Source organism: Triticum aestivum, chromosome 5D (genome assembly GCF_018294505.1).
Source record: "Triticum aestivum cultivar Chinese Spring chromosome 5D, IWGSC CS RefSeq v2.1, whole genome shotgun sequence".
NCBI lineage: Eukaryota > Viridiplantae > Streptophyta > Magnoliopsida > Poales > Poaceae > Triticum > Triticum aestivum.
In genome coordinates this window covers 5,487,319-5,504,494 of record NC_057808.1, presented here as the reverse complement: position 1 = coordinate 5,504,494, position 17,176 = coordinate 5,487,319, and the positions used below count along the sequence as shown (strand labels likewise).

At 42.2% G+C, this 17,176-nt stretch overlaps 1 protein-coding gene and 1 pseudogene across 1 annotated transcript; both read right to left on the bottom strand.

Annotated features, from left to right (window-relative positions):
• Nucleotides 1-1,458: 1,458 nt before the first annotated feature.
• On the bottom strand, nt 1,459-3,348 carry LOC123124066 (cytochrome P450 94B3). Its single transcript, XM_044544769.1, has one exon. It carries the CDS (start codon nt 3,170-3,172, stop codon nt 1,646-1,648), a length of 1,527 nt encoding a protein of 508 aa, XP_044400704.1. The 5' UTR covers nt 3,173-3,348; the 3' UTR covers nt 1,459-1,645.
• A 5,958-nt stretch (nt 3,349-9,306) lies between these two features.
• Nucleotides 9,307-17,176, bottom strand: part of LOC123124948 (cycloartenol synthase-like) — a 51,631-nt pseudogene continuing 43,761 nt past the window's right edge.

Here is a 17,176-nt window from a genome sequence, read left to right as displayed (position 1 = left end):
TAGCTTACCTCGATGAATTCAATTTTGGTTTACTAAGTCTCTTTTTCTCCAGGAGACATGTGCATCCCTTGGGACATAGACCAATACAAGGAAAAGAGGGAAAAAAACCTATATTCACAAAAGCACTGCTTATAAATATCAAAATTACCTTTCCCGTTCATTCACCAAGTGCAAGGAGCCATTACCATCATCAGTTGAAATATTGTTGAGAGATTAAACTTACAAGGACATCGTACATTTATTTACATCAACAAAACAAATTGGTGAATAATAAACTAAGGTTTAATTAGTAGGTTACCAGATGTCCGTTAGTGACTAGGAAATTTCTTCTGACCTTGCATGCATGCCCGACCTATAAAGTTTAAAGTAAAAATTAATTTTTTTATATACATATGGAATCATAATAAGTAGATTGCGCATGTACCTTGCCAAAACATTATTTTTCTTTGAGGAGTGTGTATAGAATAATACCTTTCTTTAGAAAGTAAAGAATAATATAAGGCCAACTGAATATCAGTTGCCAAGATTTATCAGATAGCAAGCGTTCATGTTCCAACACTTCCAAAATGGCCTTAAAACACATGCATTACACACTTCTGTTTGCAAGGGCACCATCTGCGAGAGCTTACAAAGCCGTAGATTATGAAAATTATTCTGGATCTGACGGGGAACAAGTGAACGTGTTGCTGAGGAAGGCTTGGCTTCATTGCCATTGCCACCCCATGTCCTCGATCCTCTGCAGGAAGCCTATGGGAACCACGCCAATGGGTTTGTGTTGTCTCCGTCGTTGCCATGCATCCTCACGACCGAAAGGAATCGGTGGCCGCTCGCTTCCAATCCTGCAGTGAGGTCGGTCATTTGTTGCACGGTCAATGACTTGCAGCTTGCAAAAGAGACGTACACCACGCATCCATTTGGATGGATGTCATCAAGCCTCTCTAGCTAGACACGTGGGTGTGTCGGTGCCGGCTTCATTGGAGGTTGAGCACCAACGAACGAGCCCACTGGAAACACGGACGGGAAGGTGAACGGTGCAGCGACACGCAGACGGGACACAGAGAGGATCATGGAGATCGCGATACTCATCCGGCAAAACACCTTCGTGGAGCAGCAATTGGGGCTACATGCCGCACCAGAGAGCGAGGATGATCGGATCGATGTCGGGCGAGAAAGTGTCGATTGGATCCGTCATGAGAAAAAGTGTCGATTGTATTAAATAGATTGCTAGTACGAGGAAATATCATTAATTATTTCCTCGATTATCATTGATGACTTATATAGATGCAAAACGTATATTTTATACTGGCCTTGTATAAATAAAAGGAGGGAGTACAGCCGATCGATCACGTAACAACCAAGCGGTCAGCTTGATAAGCTAGGGACAAAAGCTTTCCATCGATCATGTAACAAAACACGAAACTGCATGGAGTGCGGCAGAGTAGCGAGCGTACGAAGACGAGACCATAAATATTACATCCTTTATTTATTGATAGGTATAGATATATTATATTTTATCGACTCACTGTCACTCACAAGATAGTTACACAACACAACGAGCGCAGCGCCGTCAGCGCATGCAAGCATTACTACCACGTGATAGGGTGCCCTGAACATTCAGCAGCATTCCAGCAGCTTGCTGGTCGTCCTAGGCTTCCAGCCTTCTCCTTATTTGGACAGGCAAGCCACCCTTCATCCTCAGGGTTATCGAAAGCGCGTGCTCTGGCACGCCGCTGCCGGCCTTATCTGCCATGACGTCGACCACGAATTCTTCGAGAACACTGGCGACAATGGACTTCATCTGCACGTATGCCATCTCCTTCCCAAGGCACGTCCTCGGTCCGGCGTGGAACACCGTGTACAGGAACGGGCTCACCGGCCGGAAAGCCCCATCGTCGTCGAGCCACCGCTCGGGCTTGAACTCGGCGCAGTCTGTGCCCCATATCGTGGCGAGCCGCCCCATGGCGTACGCATTGTATGTGATGGACCAGCCGGCACCGACGTGCGTGCCATCAGGGAGCGTGTCATCTGCCGCACATGTCTCGGAGGAGTCAATCGCCACCGGTGGGTAGAGCCTCATCGACTCGGTGAGCGCGGCGTGCAGGTACTGCATGCTCCGGAGATCATCGAACGTGAATGGATCGCCAGGGTGGGTGCCCGTTGTGAACCGAACCGAGCGGACCTCGTCGGCGATGCGTGCGACAACGTTCGGTCGGGACGACACGAGCCAGAAGAACCACGTCAGCGCCGAGGATGTCGTCTCGCGGCCGGCGAGCAGGAAACTGAGGACGATGTCCCGGAGCGCCTCGTCGCCGTGATCGCCGCTCGCCACGAGCCTTGACAGAAGGTCGCCTCTGTTGTTATTCCCAGACGAGCTTTGACGGCGGGCGCGGACGATGTCCATGGCGAACCCATGTACGTTGGCGATGGCCTTCCTCAGGCGGCGCTCTTTGCCGACATCGAGCCACCTCTTGATCTTCCAGGTGACCTCCAGCCACCGCTTAACGGTGAGTTCTTGCGCCTCGATGAAGGCACGCATGAAGTCTGACTTGCCGTCTGTCAAGACACCGTCGTCGGCGAGGGAGCACGGGTCGTGGCCGAAGGAGATCATGCAGACGGTATCGAACGCGAATCGCTCGAGCACGTCCTGCATGTCGAGAACCCTGTGGCCGCCGCTGGCCCCCGCGCGTCGCAGCAACGGCAGCAGCCTGTTTCTGACCTCGGACTGCACGGAATCGATGACGAAACCGCGGAGCGAGTGCGTGGTGAACTCACGGCTGGCGCTCTTCCGCTGCCAGAGCCACTGCTCCCCGTCGGAGTTGAAGATGCCGTGGCCGAGGAAGTCGCCCATGACGGGGATGGTGCTGTCGCCTTTGGGGTAGTTGGCGAAATTGGTGCGCAGGACGTGCTCGACGTCGGCCGGGTTGCCCGTGATGATGCAGGTGATCATCCCGGGAATCCAGAAGCCCATCCTCCGCTCCGGGCTGCCGATGATGAGGTCGGTCGACCAGTCGAGGAAGCGGTGGCGGTTCTTGAGGAACGCATAGAGGTGGCCGAGCAGCGGGTGGCTAGTGAGGCCATGGCTGCTCGGCTTCTTCTTGGCCAGAGTACGCCGCACGATGCGGTGGGAAATGTAGAGTATGGCAGGAAGCAGCAGGAGCAGGAGCAGGAGCATCTTGTTCTTCTGGTGTTGAACTATGGCTATATGAGTTGGATGGATGGAGGGGTATATGTAAGGCCCCGAACCGAGAGGTGTACCTTCTTTTCCTTCCCGGGTCGTCGCTCGTTTAGGCCCTAAAGCATCAATCAATTCACTAATTCGTGATGCAAAGCGAGCTACAAACAAAGAAAGAAGCTCAACACAGTAGCAGCTAATTAAGCCACCTTCCCCTAAAAAAAAGAACTAATTAAGCTAGTACCTAGCTGCGATCCATCCATCAGTTCGATCCTCTAGCTTACGGTTTATTCAATCCTCCTTGGAAAGATTACTCCTCTCTCACATTATGACAAATTGGGCTCGGGATATGTGGGCCGCCATCTCCTTGTTGATAGGAACCGTATAGCCACCATCATCGCTGCTGCTCGTTGGAGCCAACAAACCCAAGACAGAGACGTAGTAGCTTCGACTCGTTGGAATAATCCCATACTGCTTTTGCACCTCAGATTAGGCGGTTGAGGAAATTAATGTGCGACCTCTTATTTTCAAGGCTCACACCTACAAATTGCAATGTGCGACCTCTTATTTTCAAGACCCACACCTACAAATTATTCAATGTGCGACCTCTTATTTTCAAGACTCACTTCTACAAATTCTACTGTAGTATATTAACAGAGTGTGGTAGGAGATTTACGTGGAGAATAAACAAGCTAGTTAAGCTCCTACGACAAGGTTAATACTATCCGAGCCTTCACTTTATACATGAAATTCTTATTTTGCCCTCAGAGCTCTTGAATCCTCTTGGGTGTGGGAGATAACGTGTTAATGATCAATCTCTTAAATTTTTTTTTGTGCTTGGGATACCAAACGTATATTATTACACACATTCCATTCCCTTGTAAACATTACTGTACTTAGTATCATTCTACTCCTCGTATGATTATATAAAATCTTGACAAATATACTTATGGGGATATTTAATTAGTACATTATTCTAGCTATGCTTTATAATTATAATATGTGAAGTGAGAAGATCTAGATTACTTGAAACGGTATGATGTTAGTTTGTTTTTAGGGTTAAAATTTGTAGACCATTTAACGTAAAATCATTATTTTATGTGATAGGATAGTTCATACCTAACATTTTAATGACTGGCCATGGTATTTCAATACAAGTTATTTTATAAATCAACTTTTTGAAAAGGAGTGCCCATGGAGTTTCAATAAATTATTATTTTATGCTAGAAAAAATCTTGGTGAGCGAACTTTAATACGGTTCTTTGGGTTACCCACATGATCCAGTGACTACACTAGTGTCAAAAACGCTCTTATATTATAGGACGGAATGAGTATGTTATTTCAAGCAAGCTAGCCGCCACATATGACGTGTGAGTATACATCTTATGTGCCTAGATAGAAAACGATATAAGTGCAGTTTGACATTCCTTGATTACTTCGTTAATATGCTAGTTGTGCCGGCTTCTATTGTCTCTATGACCTGTCGTCGTCCTCCATCGATTCAAGTCTCCATTTGTATTTATTATTTAGTGTGTCTATTCCTAATCAGCTGACCTCAATTAGCTACCAGCATATTTGCGATATTGACTATTGATTATGTATTATTTCAAGCCACATAGCCGCCCCCAACGTGTGAGTATGTGTATGTCTTACGTGTCTAGTTGGAAAATGTATCGGTACACTAGCATTCCTCGACTAATTCCAATATCAACTAGTTTTGCCATATTCTCCCTACGACTGATGTAAGTCGTGTATCAGTTTAAGTGTTCATGTGTACTTATTGTTTCTCAGTGTGCATTCAGAACTAAATTAACCTTAATTAGGTAATTGCATATTTGTGACTTAGACTACCGTTTTCATATTATTTCGTGTCTTGAAAAGCTATAAAATAATAGAAATACATTCTGGTTTACTTAATTATTTAGTCGTGTCGGCTCTCTCTCTCTCCCAGTGGCTTGCCTTCGTCCTTTACTCAGCAGCCAGGATATTTGCGGCTTTGACTACAGATTATATATTATTTCAAGCAACTTAGCCGCCGCCCCAGAGATGTGACTATGTGAGTATATTTGTCTTACATACATGCCTAGCTAGAAAATGTATCGGTACAATCTTGAATTCCTCGACTAATTCCAATATCAGCTAGTTGTGCATATTCTCCATACGACTTATGTTAGTCGTGTATCGATTTAAGTGTCGACGTGTAATTATTTTTAGTGTCCTTTCCTATATAAATTAACCTTATAATTAGCTAGGAACTCGCATATTGGTACTTAGACTACCGGTGTTATATTATTTCAAGCAAGCTAGCCGCCGGATATGAAGATATGACTGTACATACTTACGTGTCATGAATAGCTATAAAATATTACGAACACATTCTCGCTTTCCTTAATCAATTACCTAATTATGTAGTTGTGTTGGTTTTTCCTCTCTCCATGGCTTACCTTCATCATCCATGGATTCAAGTCTCCATCGGTACATATTATTTTGTGTTGTTTATTCCTAATCAACTTTCTTTTTTTGCATAATGACATGGAGTCTATTACTGGATTCTAACTCCTTATCTGCTGTTTAGAGGAAATGTCTGGCATGAAAGCAAATTTCCAAAAAAAAAAAAAATCTGGGATTACCAATCAGCAAAGAGAAGATCTCTTCTATGATTGTTTTAATTAAAAGGTATAAAAGAAGTTGGACTCTTGGCAATGCAAACATTTCTCTTATGGAGGAAGAGATATATTGATCAATGCATGTTTATCAAATGTCCCTATGTACCTTCTGGGTTGCCACACTTTGCCTGTCAAAACAAAGGAAAAAGTTGATACAATAAGAAATAACTTCTACTTGGAGTAAGAAGAAGAAATTTCACATGGTCAGATGGGAACACCTATGCACCCCTAAAGATTATGGTGGTTGATATGAGAGTCAGAAACATTTGTTTGCTGTCAAAGTGGCTCGAGGAGGCATCTATGAAGTACTCCATCTCTAAAGTAATATAAGATTTTTTAGATCACTAAATCAATTTCAAGCAAGATCTGATATCCTTGAAGGACTCCCAGGAATGTCGTGGGGCTGCAATCTTAGTAGTGCTACACACACAGGACACCCACGTGAGTTTCATACGTTATAGATATTCAATCATACCGGATCCCCAGGTCAATTATTGGTTGCCAAAAGGTCGTCTCTGCTTGGCAACTCAGGTCTATTCCAATGTACAGGTGCTTAGATGGAGGGATAGTTGCATTAAAATGTATATAGCAACTAAAGTCCCCAATGCATATGTGCTTGGTTTGTTGATACAAAGCTTCCTTCATTTAATTGTTTGACAACAGAACTCTTCCATGCATAGGGTAAACTTCTCTCATTTAAGTGTTTTGCATATATCCGCGTGCTTGGTGTTGGTTCTTTGTGGGATTACCAGACTCCTCTCTCTCTCTCCACTTAACTACCTTGCCACCTCAGATTTTTGGCATATGTGGCAATGCTTAGCACATGTATACGGTGAAGCACTGGAGAGGGCCTTATTGATAGGTCAACATGGCCAGAAAGACAAATTAATGGCTGTCGACACTTTGTGCTACTGTTTCCTTTGGACCTTCTCCCCGGAAGGAATACGAGGGAGGCTGCTTGTGAACTGGTCCAAAGGGAGCTAATCAAACACTACTTAAACATGAACTGAGCGATCAAAGGCGCCAGCTGGTGTGCATTGGTGCAATTGTATATATTGCCATTAGCATCTAGGAAGCCCGGATGATGGCGTGAGTATGGGTAATTACATGCCTGTCTAGCTAGAAAATGGTATAGATAAAGTCTGAGATTCCTCGATTACTTGCTTAATAAGCTAGTTGTGTGCGTTTTTTATATATATTATGTCAAGCAAGCTAAATGCCCCACATGACAGTTGTGAGCGTATGTCTTACCGCGCCTAGATTGCAAAAAATATAAGTGCAGTTTAACATTCCTTGACTGTTCCATAAAAAAAAGCTAGTTGTGTCAGCTTTTATTCTTAGTATGACTTGTCTTCGTCGTACATCGGTTCAAAGTCTCCACTTTACTTATTATTTTGAACTGTCTATTCCTAACCAACTTATCCTTAGTTAGGTACTAGAAGATTTGCAGTGTCGACTGCCGATTATATAATACTATTCATCAACTCATGCAGTTGCACGGGCTAGGTATTTGTGTATATCATTATGATGAAAATTCATATTATCGATAATAATTGAAAGAACTTTGTGAAGAAGAAAACAAAGATATGTAGACATGAACATTATTCATTCTTATAGTTTCCCTTATATTATGGAAGTCCACGAATTCCCTCATGTCTATTGAAAATTCAATTACTCATAATATATATGCTGATATTTTAAACATAACCAAGCCAGATACAAAAGAATATATATATGTTGTAGCTCTTCAATCTTCTATGCCCAAATATCTTAAATATGCCTTTTTATTTTAATTATCTTTCTTTCACAATTCAATATTATGTAAATTCAAAAATATTATCATGAGATTGACACTGGCAATTGCAAAAACATTTGCAACTCAATGTAATCAACTTTAGTAGTAATATAATCTTAAATGTATAAGGGTTTGTTTGGGGAGGACTAGGGTTTTGCTTTTCTCGGCCTGGGCAGGCATGCTTGGGGAGGACTTGTTTGAATTAGGACCTGGCCTGGGTGCATTAAAAAAATATTATAACTGACGAAAGTAGCTCATACTACCCATTTGTAATCTAGTGTCAGGCAGGTGTCATCCCGACTCCAGGCGACCGGACGGGGGTGCCTGCTTTGCTAATTGTGTTGCCTGGTTCTCCAGGCCAGGCTCGTAGCTTTTTTTCCTGGATAGCGACCAAACAATCTCCAGGCATGTCAGAGGCAGGCTCCAGGCGAGGCATCTTGTGATTAGGACACAATCAAACTAACCCATAGCCCTGCTGGTGATCAACGGTGTTAGGGGTTGTCAATAGTCGCCTGATATTAAATTTCATATTGGGCCTGATTTTCGGTGGGCTTAACTGCGTTAACGAGAAGCCGACAAGAAAGAGCGACAAACCCACCCAGTTCAGCCGTGACACACACAGGGTGAGAAAGACGCCACCGCCCACCAGGTTCTTCGCCGCCGCCGCCGCCGTCGACCAGGAGCCCGGACGCCACACCATCTCTCTCCCGGTTACTACAAGGAAATATAAGGTCAGTGCGCTTTTCCTCCAGCTCATTAATTTCTTTCCAGCAATGGAAATCGGAGGGCGAAACCGTAATACTTCTTTTCCCGACTATATTTTTCTCAATGAACGAACATACATAGAGTACATACAAGGTCAGCAGGCCTAGCTAGGCAGCGGCGCGTGCGTACGTACTGCTGCGAATGATCCCATCGGCCCAAGCCCTATATGTTGTATCACCATGCGTTCTATAGATCACAATAGTGGTTTTGATTTTGCTGCAGATAATTCCATGTGGCCGTGTGTGTGTGTGTGTTTGTGTGTGTGTATGAGTGTGTGTGTGTGTGTAATGCTACTAAACAGTTACTTAAAAGTGTGTAAAATACAAAAAGGTACTTATAGTAGTTTCATAGACTAGCGTGCTTCTAATTTTATATGAATGAATTCTGTGATATGGGTTGTTACATAATGTTTGTGTTGTAAGCAGACCAACAATTATTGTTTTACTGATTACCGAAAAAGACACCAACCTAGAAACGAAATCTCGGACAAAAGCTCCTTTGGGAAGCACGAGTTTCCCTTCTATGCAATTTAATGTGCCACTCAGTCAGTGAATTGACCCGTACTCAAGCCTATTGTTAGAATTTTTATGTTTGGTTGTCTTATTAGAATGCTTTGCGTGTAACGGGCTCCGCTCCTGGATGTTCTTTAACTGTTGCGAGGTAAAATGAAATAGTTAGAGGAACACAACAAATATTTTAATAACACCTAGAGGAACCCAGCGAATATTGTAATAACTGAATCATCTGAACTAAATATAACAAGTTTGTAGATATGTTGATAATGGTATCATGTATTTTTTGGGAATAGGCACTCCATGCTCCATGGAGATGTGGAACATTATGTGCACAAATTATCATCGAACAGTGTGTAATTCTCAACGGCTACATATACACGGCAGATGCTCCCTTTATGTTGTCAGGACCATTCTACGGTAGTACTCTCCAAGAGCCCAAATAGGAAAGATGTTCCTGTATTGGGCGTAAGTGAGCATAAGGTTGCGGTTGGCAACTCCAGTAATGTCCTGTCAAGTGAGGAAACATCCCAAAGTTATTCCAAAGCACACTAGCTACTACGAATTAACTTAGATCTTGTTGTTATATTTGTACTCACTAATTAATGACAAGTTGCAATCAATTAATTAATTGAAGTTTATATAGTTCAACCACTATTTTTTTCTATGGAGATATATTTCCGTACTATTGCTTTCCCTTACAAGCATAGCACATGATGCTCATAATATAAAAGGGAATGACTTACTTGCAGAGGGAACTCCTCATCCTCCGACTGGAAGTTGATCAGAACCGTGGCTGCCCTATGTAGAGATGCATGATCTCTTTGGTCCTGTTCACTCAAAAAAATGTACTACTGTCAGCCTACAAACCAATTCAATACAGAATGATATATGTTGATCGTACCTATGAACTAATAATGGAGATGTCTATGCAGTTGTGTACAAGTTGCAGTTCACAAGTAGTGTAGCAAATGAATACTATAGGACATGCATGCACTAAATGGATTTAAGTACAAGGCAAGCTTCAAAGGAACAAAATCACCTGTCTAGCATCAATTAGGGCCAACATGGCCCAACTAGTGTTGACTGCGTGAGCCCGCTTGCGTTCAAGATTGGTGTAAACCTGTGTTGTAAGTTTATTAAAGCTTCACCGGTCACGATTAATTGGAGTAATTAAGACATGAGAGTAAAAAGAGGAAGGAGAAACTTTTACCATGTCTTGACCGGAGAGGTAACTTTCTCCCCACCCCCTAATAGGAGAAGCTCCTTGGATAGCAGAAATTCACATGCTTTTCTGATTGCTTGGCTATTCTTGTACGTTCTGCCTGCAGCAATCAATCCTCTCACCCCAAGCCGTGTACCATAGGGAAAACAAATAGCCCAATGGCCGTACCTACAGTTGGAAATTAACTGGAGAAGTTCAAATGATATAGAGGTTGGGAGTTTAATCTTCGATTATTTAAGAATAAAGAAAGAGGGAAACTTCAAGTGAAAATTTAGTGAGAATTCAAACCATGATCCATCACTCCTTTGCATGCTCTCAATGTAGTTTGCAGCCTTCTGGATACAATTTTCTATCTCTTCCATGCGACAATGTTTGGGGTACATTTCTCTAAATAACACTAGACCCTGAATTACTGATGATGTACACTCAACGTACCTGTGTGCGAAGAAATATTGAAAATGCATCAAATAAACAAAAAATAGCAACGTAGATAACTAAGCAAGAAACCAATGGTCAGAGTCGCTTACGAATGCTCCATCATTATGTCCCCAAAGCTCTCGGAAGGATTGAGAAACTGAAGTATATGAAAAACAAATGATCATCATTTCATAGAGGAAACTTATAGTCTTATCGGTTGATGTAACCAAGAATTATACATGAACTTAATATGATAAATTCAACAAAGTGTCCCCCCCCCCCCCCCCCCCACATAGTATATGAAAAATGTTCCTTATGAGTTCTGTTTTAAGAAAAAATAATATGTACCTAGAAGCTTATTCAAACTCACCTCAAGCCATTCATAAGATCTTGTTAGCTCATATGCACCAAAACTACCATCGTCGTTCTGCAAAGGAGTATCGAGTAAGAATTTTAAAATGTACATTATTGTTTCATAAAAACATTCAAGAAATGAGACTATTGATTAGAAAATGTGAGTAATGAGTTGAAACTAGCTATGAGAGAAAAATGAATGAAGAAAAGAGTGGGTTTGAACTAGGAGGTACTAACCATCAAAGACAATAGAATATTGACTGCATCATCAAGCCTGGTTGTTTCCATAGGCTCGCCAACCAATTTAGGAGGAAGCTTAATCAACAATAGTATAGCCTTAAGAGAAATGCAATATTAGCTTATTCATATCAATGCCTTAAGAGAAATGCAATATTAGTTTATTTTATATCAATGCGCCATTGATTTAGCTCATGGAATCAAGGCTGCAAACGATTTTTTGAACAAGGTTACTTGTGAGGCCCCACACCCTCTGGTTGGGATCCCAACACCTTCGCACACGGAGAAGGATGGGGGCGACGAAGTGGACATCTGAAAAAAAGAACAAGGCATGCAACATCCCAGCGACTAAGCGTGCAGAGTATAGGTTGTTGGAGGTTTTTGGTGAGTTGCCAAATGTGAGAAAAGTGGAGGGCCCTTAGAAAAATATGAAAGCATACTTGGACATGTACAAAATACCACTTTTACCGCAAGTGACCGCGGCGTTAATCACTTTGGTAGGCATCACTTGGAAGTCAAAGGTGGACCTTGCAGGCTGATTCCCACACATGAATGACGGCACATGATGCTTCCATGTTGATTTAGAGGCGTGATTCGACATGGATGAGTTCTCTTCGGCCACTGGTGGTCAATTTGTTTGCACTTGAGCCACACCCAATTCCTTTGGACCTTGGTGCTCCGGTGTCGGGCCCAGACGATGTTCCTTGACTCTGCATTTGTCTTGCCCCTATTCCTAGGCTCTAGTGTCTTTTTTCTTTCTTGTGTTTTATCATTTTTATTTTTGGTTTTTCACTTGGTTTTCCCTGATTAGCCCTGAATGTTTGATTTTTTTAGTCTGTTTTTTCTTATAAACTGGACCATTTCTCTTCTTCTTAATGAACACAAGAACCCCTGCCCTCCTCAAGGATAACCATTTAAACAAAGTGGGCCAAAAGTACAAGCAGGGTGGCATGCGTTTTTTGGCCGCTTCATACATAGACGGGGTATAATTTAAGTCAGGGTGTTGCACATTTAATTTAACCTAGTTTGTGTGCATGCAAGCCAGCCAAGATCAAGGGGATTTTTGCCTTATAATAATTTTGACTACCAAAGCTGAAAGACATGGACTTCCTGAATGGTATTACATATTTTGACTACATGAATCATATTACGCAAGGGTATTCTGCTAATTTTGATTACATGAATGGTATGACACAAAGGTTTTGGATAATACAAAAATCAAGTGGGAGAACTACCTTCAATGCTTCTGCTGTACAGTCTGATACTGGCCACCCATGGTCAGTGGTTGAATGTGTCCATCCACCTTTAGATATATGACGATGCCACTTGCTTTGATCTCTAGGAAAATTCACACAAATCTACATGAATATTTAAACATAACTGCTACTAAATTTTATTCAGTAATTAAACCTTATTGATTAGTTCCAACAAATACATTATCATGTAGCATTTTTTATGTTTACATGTGAACGTTTTATATAGTCGTGGGCAAGTTTTATTGTATGGGGGAACTCTTTTGTCAAGCCAGTAGCAAATATAGCCTGAACTGTCAAAACTGTGTCCCATAGTTGGCTGCCATTGTAAGACTACAAAAAGGGTATAAGATTATGAGTAAATTAAAAAGTACACACTATCCTTATTTCAATGTAAAAATCAACTATTTTAGCAAGTGGATTGCAATGCATTTGAATTTCCTGCCAAACATATGCACTTATTCATCCCCACTCATACTAGCTATCATTCATGACCTTCCAAAACAACTACAAGAGAGTCTTGAGTTATCTACTCCCTATCATATCTTATATCTTCTATATGTAAACATCTAGCCCCCACAAGCCTATTTCTCTAAACATGCAAGCATGCCACCTCATCATTCAACATGCAACCCGTCACAACATGCCACCATGCATAAGTAAAGGGCTCATCAACATACAAAAATGCATGGTAACTTTTTAATATAGTATGATATTTATATTAATAATCATTTTGCAACTATAAAATAATCAAACACATTAAATCATTTGTATTTTTAGTTTTATTTCTCGTATTACTAATCATATTCATGTTCCATACGACCAAATGTCCTTGAAATATATTGCAATATATTCTCACACAACCTCGTCGATTGAGGAGGCCAAGATGGGCGACCACACAGGGCCCCCAAATATTTGTGGCCCCCAAATCACCATGGTATAGTATACAACATATACACGTGTATAGATGGCTTAATGCTAAAAAAGTTGGCTTAATGCCTTAATCCAGCGGCAGAATCAACCAACCAAAGAAAAAGGACCAGTCCACCAGCAAATAAGCCCATGACGCTGCAGGGCCATCCGCCAATAGCACATGATGCTTCCGCTAATCGTCCAAGTAGGTATCCTTTTTCACTATTCCATAGGTTCACCACCACAGCTCCACCGGCGGCTAATCGCCCAGCCGCCAGGACACCACCTGCTTGCACCCGATCGACGATCGCCTATAATTGCACGACCTCTTCCTCCAGTCATCCACTAGTAGGTATTGGTAATTGACCACTAGTACTTATTAATTTGATCCCCACGAAGGCTAAATTAGGGTGGGGCTATGGACAAGTTATTTATCAACGGGGCTAGGTGTTTGTAATTTATTTATTTGTCGACGAGGTTGGATCGGTTGTACTTGATTTATTTATTTTCACACTAATTAGGCTATTTCATGTGTGAATATGAATTAATTTTAAGGAACAATAGATGGTTGCTGCTTTTAGGTAGAACATGAGGTTAGTTTATTGTTTTAGTACCCCTTTATTGTTTTTAGCATTAATATTTGAAATATATCTAAACTTTGTGCAAAATAAAACAGACGCAAAATTATCTAATAGAGTGACATTATGCATTTATTATATTAGTTTTTCCATTATATGGTTCTTTTAGAATTTTGGTCATGTTTTGATTTTCGCCCTCGGGCCTCAAATTTCTAGAGACGGCCCTATTCCCACACTAATGTGCGAGGTATCAAATAGTATACCTAAGTAGTTAATTCTCACTACCTTTATTTATCTCAAGATGCGCACATACCATCTCATCAAAGGCTCACCACAACTTGCACGGGAAAAAGTTCCCATTATTATACTCAATAAATATTTTCAACTGCAAAATAATGAATAAATATAAAATATATATTACCCTCAAATGATGTAATATTAATTTATATTTTAGTTCATATTATGAATCTAATTATTCATATTCATGTCTCATACAGCCAAATTTAGTTGAAATTGCTAGCACCTTAATCTTTGCTTCAAAATACATTCTATATGAAAACGCAAAGTGAGTAAGTGACCAATAGATAGTTTTTCCTAACCAGTAGGAGAGGAAAAATACGCACTAAAATTCAAGAAGAGAGGACTTGAACATGGTTGGAATCTACATACACTCCCTCACCCAGCTGAGTGGGGCCAATTTATAGTATAATAAAGGTTGTTGAGAATTGACATGTTGTGGTATGTATAGATATATTTGAAGTAAAAGGGACACCATAGATATTATTTGATTCAAATTTTGTACAACGTGTATTAATTTTTTGCCACCACCTTAGTTAAATCTATACATAAATGCCCCTATGAGTTTTTTAATGAAATGCAGAAGATCTCGTAAACACCTTCAACTTCATGGCATCTTCGGCGACGCATAAGAAATCATATATTCTTTCAACATGGAGTTTGAATGCCTCTTAGTTTGGATCTTCTACCCAACAACAAATCATATTCAACATCTTCTTACAAATTTCTAGTAGTCAATTGAGAAACAAAGTATAAAATAAATTAATTAATTGATAAATAGTGAATGAATTTAATAAAGTTAAATAAACTATAGGAACCACTTGGAGTTTGGACCTATATAAGGAAAACAATGATGCAAAATTTTCTCAAAGTAACCCCTCCTTTACCTTATTTAGAGGACCAATGCATTAGTATTAAGTAGTTTCATCCTCGTACTTTATATGTTTCATTGTCTAGAGCTCTCTTCCGCAAATTGCTGCCAGGCCAGTGCAGAAATATTGGATGAAGAACATATCCACGAAGGCGGCGAACGACGTTGCTTAAACAAATCCCCCTGAAGCAACCTTTCGTTCCAATCCGATTCCAGCTGGCTATGCTCGTGTCACGGTTGATGAAGTAGTGGCACAATATTCGGGGCTAGAGCTTGACATTCCTGGAGGTGACAACGAGCGCACACAGGGAGATGCCATACATCGTATCATTATATGGAGAAAGGATTGCATCATCTTTCCAAGGCCACCGACACCGTGTCAGCCGGCTCCTCCTCCATGTCCGCCATGTTGGGGAACGTAGCAGTAATTCAAAATTTTCTACGCATCACCAAGATCAATCTATGGAGTCATCTAGCAACGAGAGAGAGGAGTGCATCTACATACCCTTGTAGATCGCGAGCAGAAGCGTTCCAGAGAACGGGGTTCATGGAGTCGTACTCGTCGTGATCCAAATCACCGATGATCCTAGTGCCGAACGGACGGCACCTCCGCGTTCAACACACGTACGGAGCGGGGACGTCTCCTCCTTCTTGATCTAGCAAGGGGGGAGGAGAAGTTGATGGAGATCCAGCAGCACGACGGCGTGGTGGTGGAAGTAGCGGGATCCCGGCAGGGCTTCGCCAAGCGCAAGCGGGGAGGAAGAGGTGTCACGGGAGGGAGGGAGGCGCCAGGGCTTGGGGTGCGGCTGCCCTCCCTTCCCCCCACTATATATAGGGCCAAGGGAGAGGGGGGGCGCAGCCTTGGCCCTTCCTCCAAGGAAGGGTGCGGCCAGGGAGGAATCCATCCTCCCCAAGGCACCTAGGAGGTGCCTTCCCCTTTTAGGACTCTCCCTTTCCCTTATCTCTTGGCGCATGGGCCTCTTGGGGATGGTGCCCTTGGCCCATATAGGCCAAGGCGCACACCCCTACAGCCCATGTGGCCCCCCGAGGCATGTGGACCCCTTTGGTGGACCCCCGAACCCCTTTCGGCACTCCCGGTACAATACCGATAATGCGCGAAACTTTTCCGGCGAACAAAACAAGACTTCCCATATATAAATCTTTACCTCCGGACCATTCCGGAACTCCTCGTGACGTCCGGGATCTCATCCGGGACTCCGAACAACTTTCGGGTTACCGCATACTAATATCTCTATAACCCTAGCGTCACCGAACCTTAAGTGTGTAAACCCTACGGGTTCGGGAGACACGTAGACATGACCAAGACGACTCTCCGGCCAATAACCAACAGCGGGATCTGGATACCCATGTTGGCTCCCACATGCTCCTCGATGATCTCATCGGATGAACCACGATGTCGAGGATTCAATCAATCCCGTATACAATTCCCTTTGTCAACCGGTATAGTACTTGCCCGAGATTCGATCGTCGGTATCCCGATACCTTGTTCAATCTCGTTACTGGCAAGTCTCTTTACTCGTTCCGTAACACATCATCCCGTGATCAACTCCTTGGTCACATTGTGCACATTATGATGCCAACCCAACAGACACTTTCGGAGATACCTGTAGTGCACCTTTATGGCCACCCAGTTACGTTGTGACGTTTGGTACACCCAAAGCATTCCTACGGTATCCGGGAGTTGCACAATCTCATGGTCTAAGGAAATGATACTTGACATTAGAAAAGCTTTAGCAGACGAACTACACGATCTTGTGCTATGCTTATGATTGGGTCTTGTCCATCACATCACTCTCCTAATGATGTGATCCCGTTATCAACGACGTCCAATGTCCATGGTCAGGAAACCATAACCATCTATTGATCAACGAGCTAGTCAACTAGAGGCTTACTAGGGACAAGTTGTGGTCTATGTATTCACACATGTATTACGGTTTCCAGTTAATAAAATTATAGCATGAACAATAGACAATTACCATGAACAAGGAAATATAATAATAACCATTTTATTATTGCCTCTAGGGCATATTTCCAACAGTCTCCCACTTGCACTAGAGTCAATAATCTAGTTCACATCACCATGTGATTAACACTCAGAGTT